This window comes from Buteo buteo, chromosome 10 (genome assembly GCF_964188355.1).
Source record: "Buteo buteo chromosome 10, bButBut1.hap1.1, whole genome shotgun sequence".
NCBI classification, from domain to species: Eukaryota; Metazoa; Chordata; class Aves; order Accipitriformes; family Accipitridae; genus Buteo; species Buteo buteo.
The window spans coordinates 10,141,896-10,160,964 of NC_134180.1; the positions used below are offsets into that span (position 1 = coordinate 10,141,896).

At 50.5% G+C, this 19,069-nt stretch overlaps 2 protein-coding genes across 4 annotated transcripts in view; one reads left to right on the plus strand and one right to left on the minus strand.

The window, feature by feature from the left end:
• Window positions 1-8,061, plus strand: part of ABL2 (ABL proto-oncogene 2, non-receptor tyrosine kinase) — a 49,876-nt gene extending 41,815 nt beyond the window's left edge. Inside the window, exons 10-12 of one of the 2 annotated variants that reach the window (XM_075038569.1) lie at window positions 477-650; window positions 1,303-1,536; window positions 1,852-8,061. In XM_075038569.1, the coding sequence (XP_074894670.1) occupies window positions 477-650; window positions 1,303-1,536; window positions 1,852-2,999 (1,556 nt within the window). In that variant the 3' untranslated portion in view covers window positions 3,000-8,061. Of the gene's footprint in view, window positions 1-476; window positions 651-1,302 lie in introns of both variants that reach the window. The other variant, XM_075038568.1, reaches the window with a different exon arrangement.
• Window positions 8,062-8,192: 131 nt separating this feature from the next.
• TOR3A (torsin family 3 member A) lies at window positions 8,193-18,253 on the minus strand. 2 transcript variants are annotated; one of them, XM_075038570.1, is made up of 8 exons: window positions 18,083-18,253; window positions 17,023-17,694; window positions 15,575-16,629; window positions 15,049-15,162; window positions 14,046-14,311; window positions 13,212-13,387; window positions 10,904-11,028; window positions 8,193-10,404 (listed from the first exon to the last, which is right to left on the minus strand). In XM_075038570.1, the coding sequence occupies exons 3-8, from the start codon at window positions 15,870-15,872 to the stop codon at window positions 10,154-10,156; spliced, it is 1,230 nt and encodes a 409-aa protein (XP_074894671.1). In that variant the 5' UTR covers window positions 15,873-16,629; window positions 17,023-17,694; window positions 18,083-18,253; the 3' UTR covers window positions 8,193-10,153. The 2 variants fall into 2 exon arrangements, with proteins under 2 accessions (XP_074894671.1, XP_074894674.1); XM_075038573.1 differs by lacking the exons at window positions 17,023-17,694; window positions 18,083-18,253 and having other exon boundaries at window positions 15,575-16,915.
• Between the last annotated feature and the right edge of the window lie 816 nt (window positions 18,254-19,069).

A 19,069-nucleotide genomic window follows, 5' to 3' on the forward strand; every position in this document is an offset into this window, starting at 1 on the left:
TTTTTCAATCCCATACCTTATGTTGATGTTGAGAAGGAAACATGCAGTCTTTATTTCTAATAGGGAGGTGCAGTGCTTTGCTTCAAGCAAAGCAGCTGAGATCCAAATCCAGAGAGAACACAATTTTTGGGGGATCCCAGGGCAAATGCATTCAGTGCTGGCTTTAGCTCTTGAGCAATCCTTAACCCAGTAGAGAACTAGAGACGTACTAGACCTCTTGTACAGATCCTACCACTGTTTTGGCGTATTTTTGCTGAATTTATAAAGAGGTAAATGAGTTTGAAAGCATTATGAAAAACATCTTACCCTGAATACCTCTAGACTTGAGCAAAAACTAAATCCATGAACTATGTATTTCTCAGTCACGTATCTCTTCTTGCCAGTCTGGGTTTGCAGTAAAGACCCAGATTTTCTTTTTCTCTTCCTCTGCTGGTCTCTGTTCCAACTATTCCCATTTTGTTTTTTTTTCCTTACAGAGGTAGCAGAGGAGCTTGGCAGAACAGCCTCCTCCTCATCTATAGTTCCTTACTTGCCCCGGTTACCCATGCTTCCCTCCAAGACTAGAACACTGAAGAAACAGGCAGAGAACAAGGAGAACATTGAAGGAACACAAGATACTGTGGAGCACTCGGCTTCCAGCTCAGCACCAGGTATGGACACTGGGACAGTGGCAGTGAGGCCACATGTTCTGGCATAGGCTTGCTGCTGATGTAAATTGCCAGAGAAACAGAAGAAGACAGAACAATGTGACATGGGAAAGTGCTTTGCACTGCTGTGTCATTAGGGCTGTTGGCCACCTCAGCAGCCCAATTATTCACTAGCAAACAGAAAACACTGCAGCTTGTTTAATGTTCTTTTAGTAAATCCCATTGTATTTTTTTCTTTTAAGTTTAGTTTTGCTGCTTTTTTTTAAATGACAGCTTCAAAACTAAAGTTGACAATGCAGCAAGACATTTTCTTTTATACTTGCGGTATTTGGGGGAGAAGGAAAAAAACTACAGGAAGGAAATAAGAAACTGGAAGAAAAGAGCAACTTCACTTTCTCCTGAACTCTGTCCTAAGTGGCCTCTTCAGTATAGACAACAGACAAGTCACACATGCAGAAGTGGGAAAAAAGTTTTTTTAAAAAAAAAATAAAATCATACCAGCCTCACACAAAAATAGAAGTGCTAACTTCCTCTCTCAATCTCTCTCTGCAGAACCTGGGCAGCTAAATATGCCAGGCCCATAAAGCCCACTACAGGATAGGGAGGTGGAAATGGAAATTGATTTTGCAGATTCACACTTCTTTCTTCTGTCTAGGTTTTATCAGAAGCGCACAGTCAACAAGTGGGTCTCCCGCACTGCCTCGCAAGCAGAGGGACAAGTCGCCCAGCAGCCTGTTGGAGGATGCCAAAGAGACCACTTTCACCAGGGACAGAAAAGGTGGCTTCTTCAGCTCCTTTATGAAGAAGAGGAATGCTCCCACACCTCCCAAGCGCAGCAGTTCCTTCCGGGAGATGGAGAATCAGCCCCATAAGAAATACGAGCTGACGGGTAACTTTTCATCTGTTGCTTCCTTGCAGCATGCGGATGGGTTCTCTTTTGCTCCCACGCAGCAGGACGCAAACCTGGCGCCACCCAAGTGCTATGGTGGGGGCTTTGTGCAGAGGACCTTCTACAATGATGATGGCACTGGTACCAGCAGTGGTGGGGGCGTAAGCACTGGTGGTGGGTGGTCAGGCATCACTGGTTTCTTTACACCACGCTTGATTAAAAAGACACTGGGTTTACGAGCAGGAAAACCCGCTGGCAATGAAGAAGCTTCAAAGCCTTTTCCAAGGTCAAACTCTACATCTTCCATGTCCTCAGGGCTTCCAGAGCAGGATAGGATGGCAATGACCCTTCCCAGAAATTCCCAGAGATCAAAAATCCAGCTGGAACGGACAGTGTCCACCTCCTCTCAGCCCGATGAGAGCACGGGGAGGGCCAATGACCTGCTTCCCAAAAGGTTTGAAGAAGGCCCTGCTTTGACCAGAGAAAGACCAAAAGCAAAACTCTTGCCGAGGGGTGCCACAGCACTCCCTTTCCGAACCCCCTCTGGATCAGAAGAAAAGGAGGGTCCAGGGCTAGCAGCAGCTCCTAAGAGCAAAGAAAAAAACAGTGGCCCACGGCAAGGGGTCCTTGAGGATGGCGAGAGACCAGGGTGGTCATCTCCAGTAAAGGCTGCAGCAATACTTCCAACCACTCATAACCACAAAGTGCCAGTCCTAATCTCACCCACTCTAAAACACACTCCAGCGGATGTGCAGCTCATTGGCACAGACTCTCAGGGTAATAAATTTAAGCTCTTATCTGAGCATCAGGTCACTTCTTCCGGCGACAGGGACCGGCCCAGACGGGTAAAACCAAAGTGTGCTCCACCTCCACCACCAGTGACGAGGCTCCTACAACAGCCAGCTGCCTGCTCAGATGCAGCAGAAGAGCTGAGCAATGTGGCGGGAGCGCAGCATGGACTGGAATCAAGCGAAGGGAGTAAGAAGGCAGCAGCAGCAGCAGCACCTGTTGGTGGAAAATCTGGGAGGCCCGTGATGCCTCCACCTCAAGTGCCTCTGTCATCGTCTTCCACCTCCCCAGTGAAAATGGCCAATGGCACGGCTGGCGCAAAAGTAGCACTAAGAAAGACCAAACAGGCAGCTGAGAAAATCTCCGCAGACAAAATCAGCAAGGAAGCGCTGCTGGAGTGCGCGGATCTTCTCTCCAGTGCCATCGCCGAGCCGACACCAAACAGCCAGCTGGTGGACACAGGGCACCAGTTGTTGGATTACTGCTCAGGCTACGTGGACTGCATCCCGCATACACGCAACAAATTTGCCTTCCGGGAAGCGGTGAGCAAACTGGAACTCAGCCTGCAGGAGCTGCAGGTGTCCTCAACAGCTGCTAGCGTCCCTGGGGCAAACCCCGTCCTTAATAACTTATTGTCATGTGTTCAAGAAATCAGCGATGTGGTGCAAAGGTAGCTACTGTCAATCTGGGTAACAGAAATACACATGGGGAGGGGGGAAATGACTTTTTTTCTGTACTGATGCTTTCAAAAGGAAAGACTGATACTTGAGTATGTGAAGTACCTCAGATCACTGAGTTCTCCTCACGTTTACAGGTTCATCTCAAAAAATGGGGATGGAGAGGGTAGAGTAAAGCTGTAAGGGGCAGAACATCAAGTATTTGTCCCTACCTAGTCAGGCTGATCTGCTTGGTATGGCAAGGGAAGTTCCTTGCTCCTCCCTTGGAGAGGCAGGAGAATCGATGGCAGGTTCTCGCTCTGGGAAGGATGGTTTGATGTGTGATAGCTGGTGTACTGGAGTGGCTGCAGGCCACTCGGCTGTACAGATCCTCCCCTGTCTGCACTAACACATGCTTTGGCCTCCTGACAAGGCAGAGGAAAGACACTGGGACTCTGTTGGTACCAAGTGCCGAACAGTCTGTGCTGGAGTAGCTCTGAAGGGGGAGGTTGCGTGCGGTTGGGGGAAGGTCTAATGCACTGACAGTATTCAGAGCTGCTGGAGGTGGATGCACTAGCCCAGATGGCTTACTTCCACAGTGCTGTTGCTGCTGTAATGAGAACTGCAAAATTAGTTAATATATGAAACTATCCCTTTTCCCTCCTGTCCACCTCATCCACCACATGTTCTCATCTTTGTTGTATCAGAAGCGTCAGGGATGCTGGGCAGACTTACCACTGGAATACCCCTTCCCCACCACACAGCCTTCACTCAGTTGATACCTATTTCTAGTGATCTAGCACAGGTGCTGCTTGATGGTCATTTGTGAGTAGTTTGGGGCTCTTGCACAACTTGCCAGTGTTGTTATTGGGGTGGGTGAGTGGTTTGTTGTTTTTTGGGGTTTTTTTTAAGCTCTAGATTGTTTTTAAATTGTTACCAGGTTGATTCCCCAATTCAGTTTCATCACCTTGAGGACCCATGGTAGGTAAGGCAGAGCCTCCGCCACCCCTGGCTGTTCTCCACATTCCTTTAGCAGTCATAGTGCTGCAGGGCCAGCTGGAGAGCCAGGAAGTACAGCCTGGCCTGCACACTCACTGCTGCAGGATTCCCTGGACCTGTCCCTGCTCTTGGTGTAACACTAACACTTCACACTGACGGCTTTCTGGGATTTGCTCTAGTACTTACCGGTCTCGCAGGCATTCGGCTTCCTTGCATATGAAGATGACTAGGTACGTCAGCACACGGGGGAACCACAGCCATCTTTTTTTATTTATTCCTGTATTTTAAAGGCTAGACCAGAATCTCATGCTGGGGCGTAGGGAACATGCACATAAACTGTGCACTCCTCTGCTTGAGACGTGACAACAAACAGAGAGCTCCCACTGGGTTATGGTCTCTGGTGTCTGATGCCTACTGACAATCCCAGAATGAAAGCAGTTGTGTGGTTGAAGTTGTCTTCCTTGGTCCTAGTGCTGTTTGTAGACTGTTGTGGCCTCAAAAAGCCGGTCTTCTGTGTATACGCACAACTCCCTGAGATGTAAATGTACTGGCAAGTAGGAAGACCTCAACTAATAGTTGGTTTGCGAGAGGAAGAAAACAGGCCCAATACCTGGCTCCAAATACACGTTACTCTGCATGCTGCTGCTCACTTCACACTATTGGTGATGATAGAGGATCTTGCTTGCTTTGCACCTTAAATCTTTTATTTTTGGCTAAAATGCTTTTTTAACTTGTTTTTAAAGTGTGACTGTGCTGCTTTTAGTTTGAGCATTTAGAGTTGAGCTGGGACACAGGTGAGAATTTAGAAGATGGGCACTTCCATTGCTGTCTAGCAGCATTGCCCTCTTGGTGCTTGGAAGTAGGCTGGGCTGTCTCAGTGAGTGTCCCTGTTTTTTCCATGGAGCATAGTGAGACAGGAGCCTGAAATGTCTTTAGAAATGGGCTGGCGTCTGAGAATCCTCATTTTATTACTGATCTGTGTTAAACAAAGGTGTGTCATGATGCATGAATGCACACCAGTGGAGCAGTATGTGAGGTAAAATGGACCATGTGAGCTTCACTGTCCAAGTGAAATGGGGGAGCAGGGAGAAAAAAACCAAAGCAACCCCTCCACACCAGCTGACAGGTATTAAAGTGAATTAATTATTCCTACAAGTCAGTTTTACTCCAGTGAGCTGGTACCTAAGTGGGGACAAATGGAAGTACAGTGCGGGTAACTCATCCTGACTTAGTAGTGCTGCTGTCTAGCTCTGCAGTAGGATCTTCAGCTTGCCCAGGCTCTCCTGCAGCCCTCAGGTCAGCAGGAGGCTCTGCCAGGACTCTTTCACAGCAACACTCAGCTGTAAGGCAGAGTACTAAACTGTTATCTTGTAGACTTTACTGAGGGCTTTTGTAGTTTACCTTATCTCTTTCAGTCATCTTTATTGAAGGTGTGTGTTGCCGCACACCAAACTATCTGCCTCTGGAAAAAGTGACCTCCAAAGGGAAGGCTTGTGGTATTGCTTCACATGGCCTTTCAAACAATCAAAAGGATTTCAAAGGTATGGGAGCTTTCTTTGGGGCAGAAGGGCAGGTCGTTTGCCCTGGCAGACAATCGCATGGTTTCATCATTGTACTACACCTCAGCCTAGGACAAACAGACTGAAACTGAAGTGATTCTTAGGGGAAGGGTATTTTAAGCAGGAAATTTTAAGGCTGTTTGTTAGTCCAGTTCTGATGAGTGTTTTGAAAGAAGCTTTTTCCCTGAATGCCAGTCTTTCAGAAAAGCTCCACCAAAAGTGATAGAATAGCAAACAATTCCTGGACTTTCTAACTACTAAAACTCCCCTCTTTCAGCCCTTTCTGCCCCAATGAAGGACAGGGACCTCTGGAGGTCATCTGGTCAAACTCCCCTGCTCAAGCAGGGCCATCTAGAGCTGCCTGCCCAAGACCATGTCCAGACAGCTTTTGAATATCTCCAAGGATGGAGACTCCACAACCTCTGAGGGCAACACAGAAGCCCATTCAGTTCTGATCCCTCCTGTGGTGGAAGAACACAGAACAGTGCAATTTGGGGGTTTGCCTGTCATCACTCCTACAGAGAGTGTTTTCTCTGCTCTCATCTGTTATTTTATATCAGTTTGGAAGAAGGTGACAGAGGTAGTGCTGGCTTGACACTAGGGTGGTTGGTTTTTTTTCCCTAAATAGGAGGCTGCAGAATTGCTGCTGCTTCTGCTGCCCAACAGTGTTTTATTCCCAAACTGGAATTCTGCCCTTCCCTCTGGCAGGATAGTAAGAGGATGATATCTGGGAAAGCTGGTTCTGCTGTAAATCACCATTCAGTTGTTGTTCCTTCCACAGCCACTCTCCTAAAATTGTTACTGTTCCTTCTCCCTTTTGCTAAGGTTTGGCTTTCTGTTCAGCCTTAAAGGTCTTTACTGTAGCAGCTTCTCTGCTTTCAGCCTTGCACAGTATGTTCAAAGTAACGTAAGGATGGTGGAGCCCCATTATTTGTCCCAGTGAAGAGCACTTCTTGCTCCACTGTTTAGGGTAGGGGACAAGGCATAAACTCCTGTTGTGTTTCCTTTCCTCACCCCTGTCAGAAGGCCTTGTGGGGTAAGGATGCAATTGCAGCTGGGCTCTCTCACTTGCACTAGTATGGGCTAGAATTTGAAGTAGTCATCTGTGCAACAGGGGGTGGGATCACATAGGGCCTGGTAATGCCAAGCACAAAGCATGCGCTCACATGAGTGAGTTGATGTGGGGCACTTTCTCTTCCTAGCTACTGTGGGGAATTATACGACTCACAGGTGCAATTCTCTTTTCTTCCTGCACTGGACACTCTTTAACCCCAGAAGTGGTGCACTCAGCTGTCTGACTGGCAGCACTTCGATTTAATCATATTTGTCATTAGTGTGGACAGGGGTGAAGCTGAATTAAGAGTCTGGGTCTTGGGACTGCATCAAATTTAGCTGCTGGCAAAGTGGAATTGAATGGAGCGGTGTTGCTGATACAGAACAGCAGAATGCAGTGGGGAAGGGGGGGACTGTGCGTTCCCATCCTCCTCACAGAGAACACTTCTCCTGAGCACCACTGGCCTTGTGTCAGCGAGACACGAACACACACGTTGACATCTTGTCAGGTGTGCTTATGCAAGAGTTTTATGGCACACCGCTCTCTGGGGGCAGCAGAAACTAAACCCCACAGTGTGGGGCAATAGCTGCACCAAAACTGCTGCGTTAACAGAGCAGTCCCTGCCTAAGAGGCAGCAGGTGTGCGAGCAGGTAGGATGGTTTATGCTGTGCAGTCAGAGTAGAGAAATCCAGACCCTGATGTCTGTACCGCTTACCTAAGGCAGGCTTCCCCAGCAGCTGAGGCACTTCGCTTTTTGCTTGTCAGTCCTCTCGGGCATCAGCAGCTGTGACAAGCAGTAATGAATCCAGATCTTTTTTGCAAACGTAACAGGCTGCTGTTTTCTCTTTAAAACACTCAACCCAGCCCTGCTGCTAATCAGTAGCTGGCAGGAAAACCGAAGGGTAGCGACTATGGCATGCTCAGAAACCTCCCACTTCAATGCCAGTGGCATCATCTAGCACGGATGGGCACTGGGGGTGCACGCCAGTTGCCTGTAGCGCAGAACAAAACCTTCAGCCTGTTCCCTGGTGATAGGAAATAAGAGGTTATGGGACACCTGAGTTCTTTATAATACCTACATGATAAGAAATGTCTGTACCAAAGGAGGTCATTCTTCCAAATGTGTCCGTTGCACACAGGAGGTAAAGCCCAATCAGCTCGGCACGCTGTTTGTATCAGTAGTGAACTCGTTGAGGGCAGGAATGGATTAAAATGAAACACGTTAATCACCAATCACTCTACCAGTGTTGTCAACTGTTTTTGTTTTTAATTGTTATTGTAATATATTTTGGTTGTTTTTCTAATTTAATTATCTCACTATTGTCTGACTGTGAACTGCGAACAGTGTTAAACTTGATGTAAATAAGGCCCTTTGAAGGGCCTCTTTGCCTGTCGTTCCACAAAGTTTTGCCAATTTGCATTTTGTTTTAAATAAAGGTTGCAATATTTTATTGGCAAAAAACACTTGAGTATATGCTGCTTTTTTTTTTCTTAAGGACTATTTGAAGCTGCTCAGTACTAACCAGAAGTTCGTTATTTTGGGTAGAAAAGAGTTCTATAAACCTGTTAAAAAAAAAGAAATAATTTAATTCTGCCAGATTGCAAAGAAAAAGCAGTATCTTTATTTATGCCTTTAAAATCAAACTTAATGTTGCCATGGAGTGGTCAGAGGGAGTGGGGCTGCATAATCAAATACTCACTCAATTCTGAAACATACACATGTGACCTGGCAGAGCACATGGTCTTGCATCATCAGTTTGACAGTTGCCCTCATTAGTAACACCATCATCTCCTTAATCAGTAACAGAGTAAGAACAGCTTAATATGCCAACTTCATACCAGCCCCGCACTGGTGAAATGGCTGACGAAGTGACTCCCTTCCACTCCAAGCAGCATCGTTCTAACCTGGACAGCTGAAGATTCTTTTCTATTTTAAAAAAAAAAAAATAATCATACCTTATCCTGGCTTATACAATCTTCTAAGCAACTAACCTTCAACTAACTAACAACTTAACTTTCTGCCCGGGTTATAAAACACAACCCGAGTTGAGTCCTGTGGGGCTGCATCCTCCCTTCCCCAGGAGCATCTCCCTGTGACATGTTCCAGGCTGAAGCTTTAGGCTTGACACTTGAGATTAAGAGATTAACCAAGCCTCAGAAACACCTCGTAACAGTGCACACTGGCACAGGCCCTAAGGTCCAATCTGGAGACAACAGGTAAGTTTAACGTTGCGTCAGTTGAGCAGTAAGAAAGCAGCTAGCTTGCCTTCCTGCCTTGGACTATGAAGCCTCGTTAGATAACAGAGCCAGCGTGCCCAGAGGGAAACACGAACTCAAAGTCTGCAGGACTAGTAAGCGTGTCTGGTCAATCTTTTCCCAGAGGTCGTGCTGCTCATCACTGGCACCGCAATGAGGTTCAAAGCTTAAAATAGATCAAAAGTCCGCACATGAGGTGTCCAGGGAGCTAAGCCCTGTCCTTGGCATGTGCTGTTTCACCTCATCGCCCCAGCCCAGCTGTGTTGGAGGGGAGTTTTGACCTAGAGGTCAAAGTGATTCCGGTAACACTGTTGAAATTTTTTGGTCCTGCTGTAAAATACTTATCACCTGGCAAGTACCCAGACAGCAAACAGACCCTTAGTGTAGTAATGCTGATAACAGCCAAAAAAACAGAGCATGCAACATACTGAAAAGAAAAAAAAAACAACAAACAAACCCAAGCTTAATGCATCCCTGAAAACCCGAATTCAATTGCAGCCTGTTCCTTCAGCCACCGTCCTCCTCAACTGCCCTTTACCCCTGAAAAGGGAGTTAGTCTCCCCTTTTTCATTTTGCGGTGAAGCAAACAGGCTCTTCACCAAACTGCTTAGAAAAAATTTCAGCAGAAGTTCACCTCATCCCCGCAGCTGCTTCCATACAACGAAAGACTCCCAACGAGAGAGGGACACTCCAAAGCAAGAGGCTATGGATTTGACATCTCCAGAGGAGATTATTCAGTTGTTTTCTCTACGGAAGGGCCTCCCTGCACAAACCGTGATCCTGGCATGTGCGTCCCTGAGGAGCAGATGCCTTGTGAGTGCAGGAGAGCAATAGAGAAAAAAACTCAGCTCCAGCAAAACGGTTCTGTGCAATCTTGTAAAGTGACAGGGAAAATGGGGGACAGGGATGAAGACGTGGCTTCTGCTGGACTGTCTCAACAGGACCAGTCTGTCCAAGGCCTTCATCACACACTAACAAACCAAGGACTTGGGCGTCCCTGCTCACGTCAAACAAAGCACCTGCCAGCACAAACAAATCACTACTGCAGGCTACTACCTGCTAAAAGAAGGGACTTAAAAAACACTGGACAGACTTCAAAATGCAGCCAAGCACAGGCTGTCCCCATGTCCCAGGAGTGAGGGTGTGCCTCCTTCCGTGCAAACAGCCCTCGGAGTAACAAGGGGTTAAGTTTCTGTCTCTGTGCAAGTGCATGGCTGGGTAATCTGTTTGCCTGACCTTGTGCAAGGAGAGCAGCTCCTACTGTGCAGAACCACCTTCACCAGTGGTGTAGTCCCACCTGGTGTTCAGGGAAGGAAGTAATTGATGCGCTGGGATACAGATTTGCAGCCCTGTGCAGAGAAAAGCTTCTCTTCCGTGGGGACAAACACCATCATCCCGGCCACCTCATCAAGGGCTGCCTCGGTGTACGGAAGTCCACGGGCCAGGAAAGCGTCCCGTGCACAGAGCTTCACATGGTGGTACTCCAGGGGCAGGAACGGCACGAAGAAATCAATGAGGTTCTCTTCGAGGAGGTGGCTGCGGGCATAACCATTCTCTGTAGCAAAATGCAAGATGACAAAAACTTCAGAAGCTCCACCTGAGAGCTGTCATCCCTCTGTGAGGCAAGGCTTATCTCTCCGAGGGGGCTGTCTTGGCTTATACAGCCATACATGGTGGGAGAGAGACACCCACTCGGAAAGAGGTGGCCAGCACTTAATCTGAACACAGAATGTCACTACGGCTTGCCCATCTCAGGCCAAGAGAAGCCTGAATCCCCAGAGAAGCCTTGATACTTAGGCTGCTTCTTGCAACCTGGCCACTTTCAAGGCTGAAAGGGGCAAGAAGGACTCACAGCTCCCTCCTCCCATGTCTCGCTGCTGCAGCGGTGCTGTGGTCGTGGGGCTGTGCTAGTGTGGATGAAGGAAGTTGGAATAAGGGCTTGTTCCACAGCACACGGCGGATGGGACTGCATAAGCAGGGCCCCAAGCCAGCGCAGAGGGGCAGGTTTGTGGGCAGCCTGCCCACAGCATCCTGCAAGCGAGCCCGGCTCTTACCTTCAGGCTCCTGCAGCTCTAACCGCAGCCGCTGCTCCAGGAACTCCATGGAGATCTCTTCCCGCGCCCGGCCAGCTCGCCAGAAGTCCAGGGCTACCTCATTGATGGTGTTGCCACCGAGATTGCTGTGGACACGGAAGAGAAGTCATTCAACTGTGCTCCCAGAGATGAACTGCTGAGAGCTGCCAGCAACCTCCCCTCCAGACAGGCCTCAGGAACTCTGTTAGCAATGAAGGATTTGCTGTGTAGGATCAGCATCTGAAATATCTGCAGATGGAGGAACCAGCTTTTGTCCCAAAGAGCCCTTTTCTATAAGCATCTTTACAGCTATCTTCCATCTTGCCAGCTCAGACCCTGGGGCAGCTCCTTTCTCTCCCAGAGTGGGACCAGGAGCCAGCAGAATCCTCCATCTCCATCAATCCCCTGTCCTGGCTGGGATGCCATCGACCTCGCAGGTGACACTTGGCTCCACACCAAACTCCCAGAAGCCCCCACTGAAAGTCCAAATGAGAGGGCAGAGCAGATGGCAGGAGTCCCACTAGAAGTAAAGGTCCCAGGGCAAGGATTCAAACGGCAGCCCAGGACTTGGCAAAGCATCCTCTGCCCGACGGACAAAGCAGTGCAGTTCCCACGCGAGGACTCCTCTGGACACCCACTGTGGGGACAGCTCTGCGGTGGGGGACATGGGTCCTGGCAGTCACTAAGGCTCCCAGGGCAGCCCCTCACCTCAGAAAGCAGTTCAAGGCCAGGCAGCCCCCAAGTGCTGGTGAGAGGTTTGCAACAGCCTCAGACAACAGCCCCCAGCCCCAAGTGCCCTGCCACCAGTGAGCTGGCCATACTGGGAACCAGCTGGCTGCAGAGCTTGTGCAGGTGGGAGGCAGAGAGGCACTGGGAGACACCAGTCTTGCACCCATGTTTCCTCTTGTGTCAGAGGCTCTGGACCTGTTTCCCAAATGGAGGGGAAGCAAAATTAAAAAGCCACCACTGTTCCCCTTCCCACCCCACCCCCTCCCCTGCCTTCTTAGGTGGGGAAACAGCTTGTATCGATCTTGCTCCCACCCAGACTTCAGGAGAAACAGTCCCTTCTGACTGGGGACACTCAGTTCCCCAAACCTGGCCAAAACTGCAGGACCAGGCCAGTGTCCAAAGGAGCCATGGGGCAGAGCCAGCCCTCCTGCAACAGGTCTGTCTCACACTGCCAGCAGGTATGATGAACCCCCGCCCAGGATTACACACTGCTGCAGTTTAAGGCACCCTGCTCCCCTCTGCTTAGCAGCACGAAGCGGCTAACGTCATCCTGCATGGCTTGCCAGGTAGGACACAAGGTCAGGTCAGCTCAGTGCAGCCAGCAGCACATCCACCCTGCCCCGAGCAATAAGGGAGAATCTGCCCCCTCCACCACAGCTCCTGCCAGAGGTCCACGCAGGTAAGACTGAAACGTGATCAGCTCTGCAAGCACTGGGCACATATGCAGGTCCTCCACAGGCAAAGAAACTTCCCTAGGGAACCCCCAAGCTGGGAGATTAGAACACTCGCCTGGATGGTGGGAGATGGAGAACAAATCTCTGCCCGCCTCCGGCCTGTCGGAACACCTCTTGCCAGAGCCAAGCTGAAGGCTGTAACTCCTAAAATGAAGGGGGCCAAGGTGCTTGCCTCTCCTTGGCATTTCTCACTGGCTACTTCAGGCATGTGCCTACCTCACATCTCAGTTTTAAGATGTCCTACTTCTCCCTCCAGATGCATCCCGCCTAGGCTTGGGTCAGCGACAGCACTGGGGTGTGCACATGCCAAAGTCCTTTCTCCCTTCGGATGGGAAAAGAACCAAGTAAACCACAGGACGAGGCGATGCCAGGATCAGCCCTCACAGCACAGCAGACCAACGGCACCTCAGCCTGCAGCCACGACCAGACAGTGGGAACTCCCCACCTTCCACTCCCAACTAACAGTGCCATGCTGCACAAGAACTTCCCACCAAGACCTGCAGCCATAGCTTTGCTCCCTGGAGTATGGGATCTCCTGGCTCAGCTGTGCAGGGTGACACCACACTAGCTCCGAGTCCCAATGGTTCCTTGTCTCAAAGCCTAGACACTGGCTTAGGTGTCCCAGCTAAGCTGGACCTCAGCTCCTCCTGCAAATGCCCCGTACCCATGGAGGATGCCCAGCACCAATAAGCAAAACTGACCATGGAGGCAACCACCTCTTGGAGGAGCTGGACATCTCTTCCCCCCCGCTGCATCTCATATCACACACCTCGGGATAGATTCCATCACTTTGTTCCTCCCCATCCCTTTGGGGGCCCAGAAATCACCTGAGGAAGAGGAAGATAGATCTCCGGTAATCCACCTGGTCCTCGTTGTCATAGTGAGCCATGAAGGGCTTGATGGCATCCAGGAGGCTGAAATGAAGTTTCTCTGCTTCATCGAAGATGAACAGGGACTGCTTGCACAGCTGCACAGTCTCGCTTATCTGCTTCTTCAGCTGAGCCTGCAGAGCAGCAGCGAGGAGTGTGAGAAGCCCAGCAGCAGTCACTGCCACCAGATCATCGTGCAGGGGCTGAGCCTGGATGCTGGGGGTTAACCCTGGCTGGCAGCTAAGGACCACACAGCCGCTTGCTTGGTCCATCCAGTGGGACAGGGTAGAGAACAGGAAGAGCAAAAGCAAGGAAACGAGTGAGTCAAGATAAAGGTAGTTTAATAAGTGAAGGAAGGAGGAAAAAGAAAGAAAGAAAATCAAAGCAAGTGATGCAAAGGCAACCACTCACACCTACCACAAATAGACGGATGCCCAGCCAGTCCCTGAGCAATGACTTCCTAGCCCCAAACCCCTTTCCCTCAGTTTTTATTGCTGAGCACAACGGTAAATGGCATGGAATACCCCTTTGGTCAGTTGGGCCCAGCTGTTTGGTGTCGCCCCTCCCAACTTCTTGCGCACCCCCAACCTACTGATCGCGGGGGCAGAGTGGGAGAAGGAGAGAGCCTTGAGGCTGTGTAAGCACTGCTCAGCAGTAGCCAAAACACCACTGTGTTATCAACACTATTTTACTCACAAATCCAAAACACAGCACCATATGGGCTGTTGTGAAGAAAATGAAATCCAGACCCAGTACACTGGACCATGGCAACACCGTGTTGTCAGTTCTCACCTTGTACAAGTCCATGTACTTGTGATGGGGGAAGTGGAAGAGCGAGATGAACACCCTGACACACTCGCTCTTCAGCCCATCCCGGTACAGGTGACTGGCCACCATCCGAGCCACAAAGTTCTTGCCCGTGCCGGACCAGCCGTGGAAGGAGAGGACGAGAGCCTTCTCTGGCCGCGGGCTCCGCAGGAACCCTTGCACCGCCCGGATGACGACTTCTTTGGCCAAGTGCTGCCCATGGAGCTGCCCATTGAGGTCTGCTTCTAGCCCTGCAGGAAAGGCAGCAAGAGCTCAGCTTTAACTTGCAAGCCCAGCTGCTGCTGCAGGTGGGAATAAGAGGAGAAAATGTGGTAAGGCACTAAGCCCACACAGCCCTGCTGATGGGGCTGCCTGTCTGAGAGGAGGCTGAAGCAGCATTAAAGTCACAGGATCAATAAGACAGGCTGCCTATACCCTGCCTGCATCAGCCACTGACCGCAAAAAGACACAGATCTTCCGCTGACTCCTTTTTCCCTTTGGGAAGCGGAGGAATTTGATGACCGCAGAGAGGACTGAAGCCCAAAGGCCCCGGTGAGCCCCAAGCAGAGGGTATGGATACCAGAAGTCTCAGGGCCAGCAAAATGCAATGACACCTGCGCAGGGCTTACATGCAGGTCTTGGCATACCCTCCCGACCTGGGCCAGTCTGGATCCCACTGCGTATGCCTGGGAGCTACTGCATGAAGGCAAGGCTCGTGGCAAACTGGAGCAGATATGCTGTACGGTAAGGAACAAACTCTCTTGCGGTCTCAGAACCACAAATGAATAATGGGAAACAGGACTTAGCTCAGCACCTCGCCCTCCCACGCACCCAGCACCCTGCTCAGAACTGCCCTTTACTTGCATCACTTGCTAAAATACGTTTTCTTAAAAAGAAAAAAAAAAACCCAAACAATGAAAGAGACAATACAGAAAGGCAGCAGAGACAAGCACTGCTTGGGGTCTCCCGAGTACAGCACAGCACCTACCTGTGATGTTGTTGACTATCCTGCAGTCTCCTGTCTTGCAGCACTTGCCAAAGCTGCAGTACCAGGCAGAGAGGATCTCCAGGTAATCCTGGCCCACCACAGGCAAGCTCCAGCCTGGAAGAGGCAACGGTCTGAGCAGAGATGTGCCAGCAAGTGCCATTTTTGCATTTTGTGTGGATGCTCAGCTGAGCCTGCTTAAGGGCAGCCCTCCTCCCAGGTGCAAGGACTCTGACGCCGCCCTGCCAGGCGGCTAGGGCTGTGGGGAGGGGGAATAAACACGAACGGACAGCAGCTGGCTCAAGTGGGCACGGAGAGCCATAGCGGGTGCCAGCACGCTCCCCTCACCGACACAGATGTTTGTGGCAACCCGGGGTACACCCAGTAAGGAGGGAGATGCCCGGGGCAGCGACCCTGGGCATCCACAGGAGCCGGGGGCAGGGATGCCCGTGCTGGGGGAAGCAGGGTGTTTGGACCCGTTGCTGTTTCTGGGCCACGGGAGAGGGAGAGAAAGGAGGAAAGCGCTTACCTGGACTGGGACCGGACTTCTCCTCCTCTTCGCAGCCCTCCTGCCACACCTTGCACGCCAGGTACCGCCAATACTGCTTGGAGAGAGCGCCCGCGGCTCCCAAGTGCTTCTTCACAGCTTCGTACCCCGTCCTGCCCCACGGGCCCCCCTCCGCCACGGGGCCCTGCTCCTCCTCCCAGCCCCCCCGCGGCGGCGGCCCTCGGCTCCCCAGGCCCCCCGAGCCCCCCCGCAGCAGCAGCAGCAGCAGCAGGAGGCAGCAGGCCAGCCCCAGGCGGGCCGGGAGCCCGCCCTGGCCCATGGCGGTGGGTCGGGGCCCCCCGCCGGGATGGGAGCAGGCCCGGCCCGGGCCGTCCGCCGGCTCCCGGCCGCCCCTCAAGGCCCGGAGCCGTGATCTCACTTCCTGCCCGCCCGCAACCGCGGTCGCTGCGGAGAAGCTGGGCGGCGGCGGCGGCCTCGCTGCGCTGCCGGGCGCGGTCTGGGGGACGGCGGCTCCGCCGGGCCTCCCGCCAGCGATACGCTGCAAAACCCCGGCCCCGCTCCCGGCGGGAGGCACCGGGTACCCCTCCGGTCTCTGTCCTGCGCAAATCTCGGACCCCGTCCTCTCCTCCCCGGGTCCTGCCGACCGGCTTCTCTCGGCCGGGAGATGCCCGGGGAAGGCAATTAATCCGGTTTTGAAGCGGCTCAGCTGAAGTTTCGCTGCCGCAAACGCGAGAGGCCTTGGCGGTCGTCGTTCATCAGGGTCGCTTCCAAGGGGACGCCGAAGTAACCGAGGGAGCGGGAGGCAGCGGACGAGCCGGAGCGGCAGCGCAGGGAGCTGTGCTGTGCTGTGCTGTGCTGCCCGGCGTGCATCCGCTGCCTGCTGTGCTAGGAGGTCAGTTTAGCAATTAGGTCAAAGGTCTAGGACAAACGCTTTTGTTGCTGGCTCTGGGACGGGCTTGCTGTGCGACACTGGGCGCGTGTCGTTCCTCATCGACCCCGGGAAGCGCCGCCATTCGCATCAGCGCATCTTCGTACACCAGTACATCCAAACTCTAAGGCAGGCAGGGTGGGCTCCGCTCAAGCAGCCAGGAAAAAAAAAAAAAGTTTCAGATCAGCACAGAACCACCATGAAATCATGTACGACAACTCATTACCACCACTGAGCTCACCACTGACAACCAGCTTTCTCCAGCAAGCTGTAAACCCCCTCCCGTAGAGGGAAGCAGCAAGTGTGGTCGTTAGGGCCGGCTGCCCGTGCTTTGGCAGCAGATACGAGGATCCCATGCAAAGCCTGGCTTTGATTTTGGAAACAGGTACGCACACAAACGCAGCTGTGGGGGCAGGTGAAAAGTGGACAAGCCCCATATAACTTGCATTCCACCTTAAGCTGCACCCACTGCTGGCTTACTGTAAGAGACTAACACCACTACAAGTTACTGAGTATCAGGACAAGTCAACCCACAACTTACCGAACTGAGAGGAGGCCAAGATGCTTTGGCACAGGGAAAGAATTTCAAGGCTATCCCACTTGCTCAGAAAAATAAAAACAAGACAGACACTAAATGCAGTTCATCCGGTCTGGCAATTCACTTGTTCAGGTGGATGGGGAGTGGGATCCGTCACCGCCAAGGCGTGGAGCATATCACCATCTACAGGTGGCTATAAATATTACACATCAGCATTAAAGATCCTGGTATTAACATAATTGCCCCCTCCAGCTTCAAAAACAGTGAGGCTAAAACCTTAACACCAGTTACAGTAACTTAAACAGAACTAAAAGCAGTGTGCATTAAAAAAAATCAATTCAAAATCGAACTCACTGTAGCCATAGCAAATTAAACTGCTACCAGGCTTTCTGAAAACTAGCTGAAGCATCTGAATTGAGCACTTATATACATTTATAAAAAAATTCATAGCTGTAACATTCAAACTCTACCCTCCCGGGGATAAGTGCCTGAGCTGAAGAGAGCTTATCAAAAGGGACAGACTTCATAAAAAAATAGATACTTCCATGTTCCAAAGGAAAAAAGCACATTCTGAAAGATAAAATGACTTGACTATTCAACGCCACAGCAGCTCCACGGTGCTACAGCGTAATTCCTGGGACATCAGCTTTGCTCAAGTGCAGCATGCCATAAGAGCTAGAGGGGAAAATAAAAACAGTTGTGTAGTAACCTGCCAACTATACCATTTGACCTGGCTCTGAGGCTAATAAGGCACTGAAGTGTGTGTGGGGGGGGGGGGGGGAGTGCCAGGAAATCCACCCCCCTGACCAACTCCCTTTGCAGGGCCTTAGGGAGGAAATTTTATCCCCATGGACTGGATGGGAAGCTGCAGGAGACTGGAAGAGATCCTAGTGCACTACACTGAGGAGAACCCGCTCATACCTGACTTGGGAAGGATGGGGCTCAGAAGCACAGCAGTCAATGCCCTAGTACAGCTTGCTGGGATTATATCCCCCCTCCCTTTTTCTACTTCTTTTTTTTTTTTTTTTTTTTTGGCTTCCTCTGATGAATCTCAAACACTCACTATAGTATTTGTTAATCCTCAGTTGACAGTCTTGCTGGAGAAGGTAGCTGCAGGGAGCCGCTAGGAGACGATACTAGGATGCATAGCTTTTCACTTCACGACTGGTTATTCCAAAGCAGTCCTGGTGAGCAGCAACCACCTGACTATAAATCCATGTTTTCGGGTCAAGTCAGGTCTTACAGTGCAGGTATCATCTAAAAAGAAAGAAAAAACAACGCCACGAAAATGTGCTTCTATCTGGCTTATTCAGCACCCCTAACACAACTCAGTACAAACACACACAGAGGGAACCTTGCAATCCTGGTTTTTATAGTACAGGCTGTATCTGCCAGACAGGGAAATGCTGTGCATCCATCCTTTTATGGGTTTTCCAGTTTCCATACAGCAATTCCTTCTGCACATCCATAGATGAACTCTGACAGAAGGCATGAGGAGGAAGACAGTCTCTCTCCAGCAGCTCAGTATAACACAGCTAGAGATTAGATCATTAAATAAAAGGAAGATCTGGAATAAAGGATATAAGGGGAGAACTTTCCCCTCCTTCCTTTAGTTTTTTTCCCCACAAAGTCCTATCCCCAGTCTCTTAAAAATGTTGACATACTCCACAAAGAAAAAACAACAGAGCACCAGTCCCACACTTGGGATATATGAACCAAGAACTTCTTTTCATTTCTAATTTTCAGAATCAATAAAAATTTGTAGGGAAATAATTTGAAAGAAATTCAGGGCAAGCCCTAATTTTCAAACCCCTTTGGCTCTCCATTGGCTCAAAGTTGTTTCTGTTCATCCTTCTGTAAGATTATGTTCATTACATAATCAGAAACACTTTAAAATCCTCCAGTTGTATGAATCCTCACCCTGTTACTAAGGCCAACCACTCCAAAATTACACAGCAGGAATACAAGGTGCTTGTAAAACCAGCTCTCAAAACTAGCTATTTCAGCCTCTCAAAACTTAATAGCATCTGTAGTTTCTGCAAGTTCCTGA

What these genes read in the sequence shown, in the direction of transcription:
- TOR3A (XM_075038570.1), bottom strand. Translation starts at nt 15,872, where the DNA reads ATGGGCCAGGGCGGGCTCCCGGCCCGCCTGGGGCTGGCCTGCTGCCTC. An exon ending in AGTACATGGACTTGTACAAG is followed by an intron (nt 13,388 to 14,045) that starts GTGAGAACTGAC and finishes GCTGCTCTGCAG; the next exon opens with GCTCAGCTGAAGAAGCAGAT. An exon ending in TCTATCTTCCTCTTCCTCAG is followed by an intron (nt 11,029 to 13,211) that starts GTGATTTCTGGG and finishes CCGTGTCCACAG; the next exon opens with CAATCTCGGTGGCAACACCA.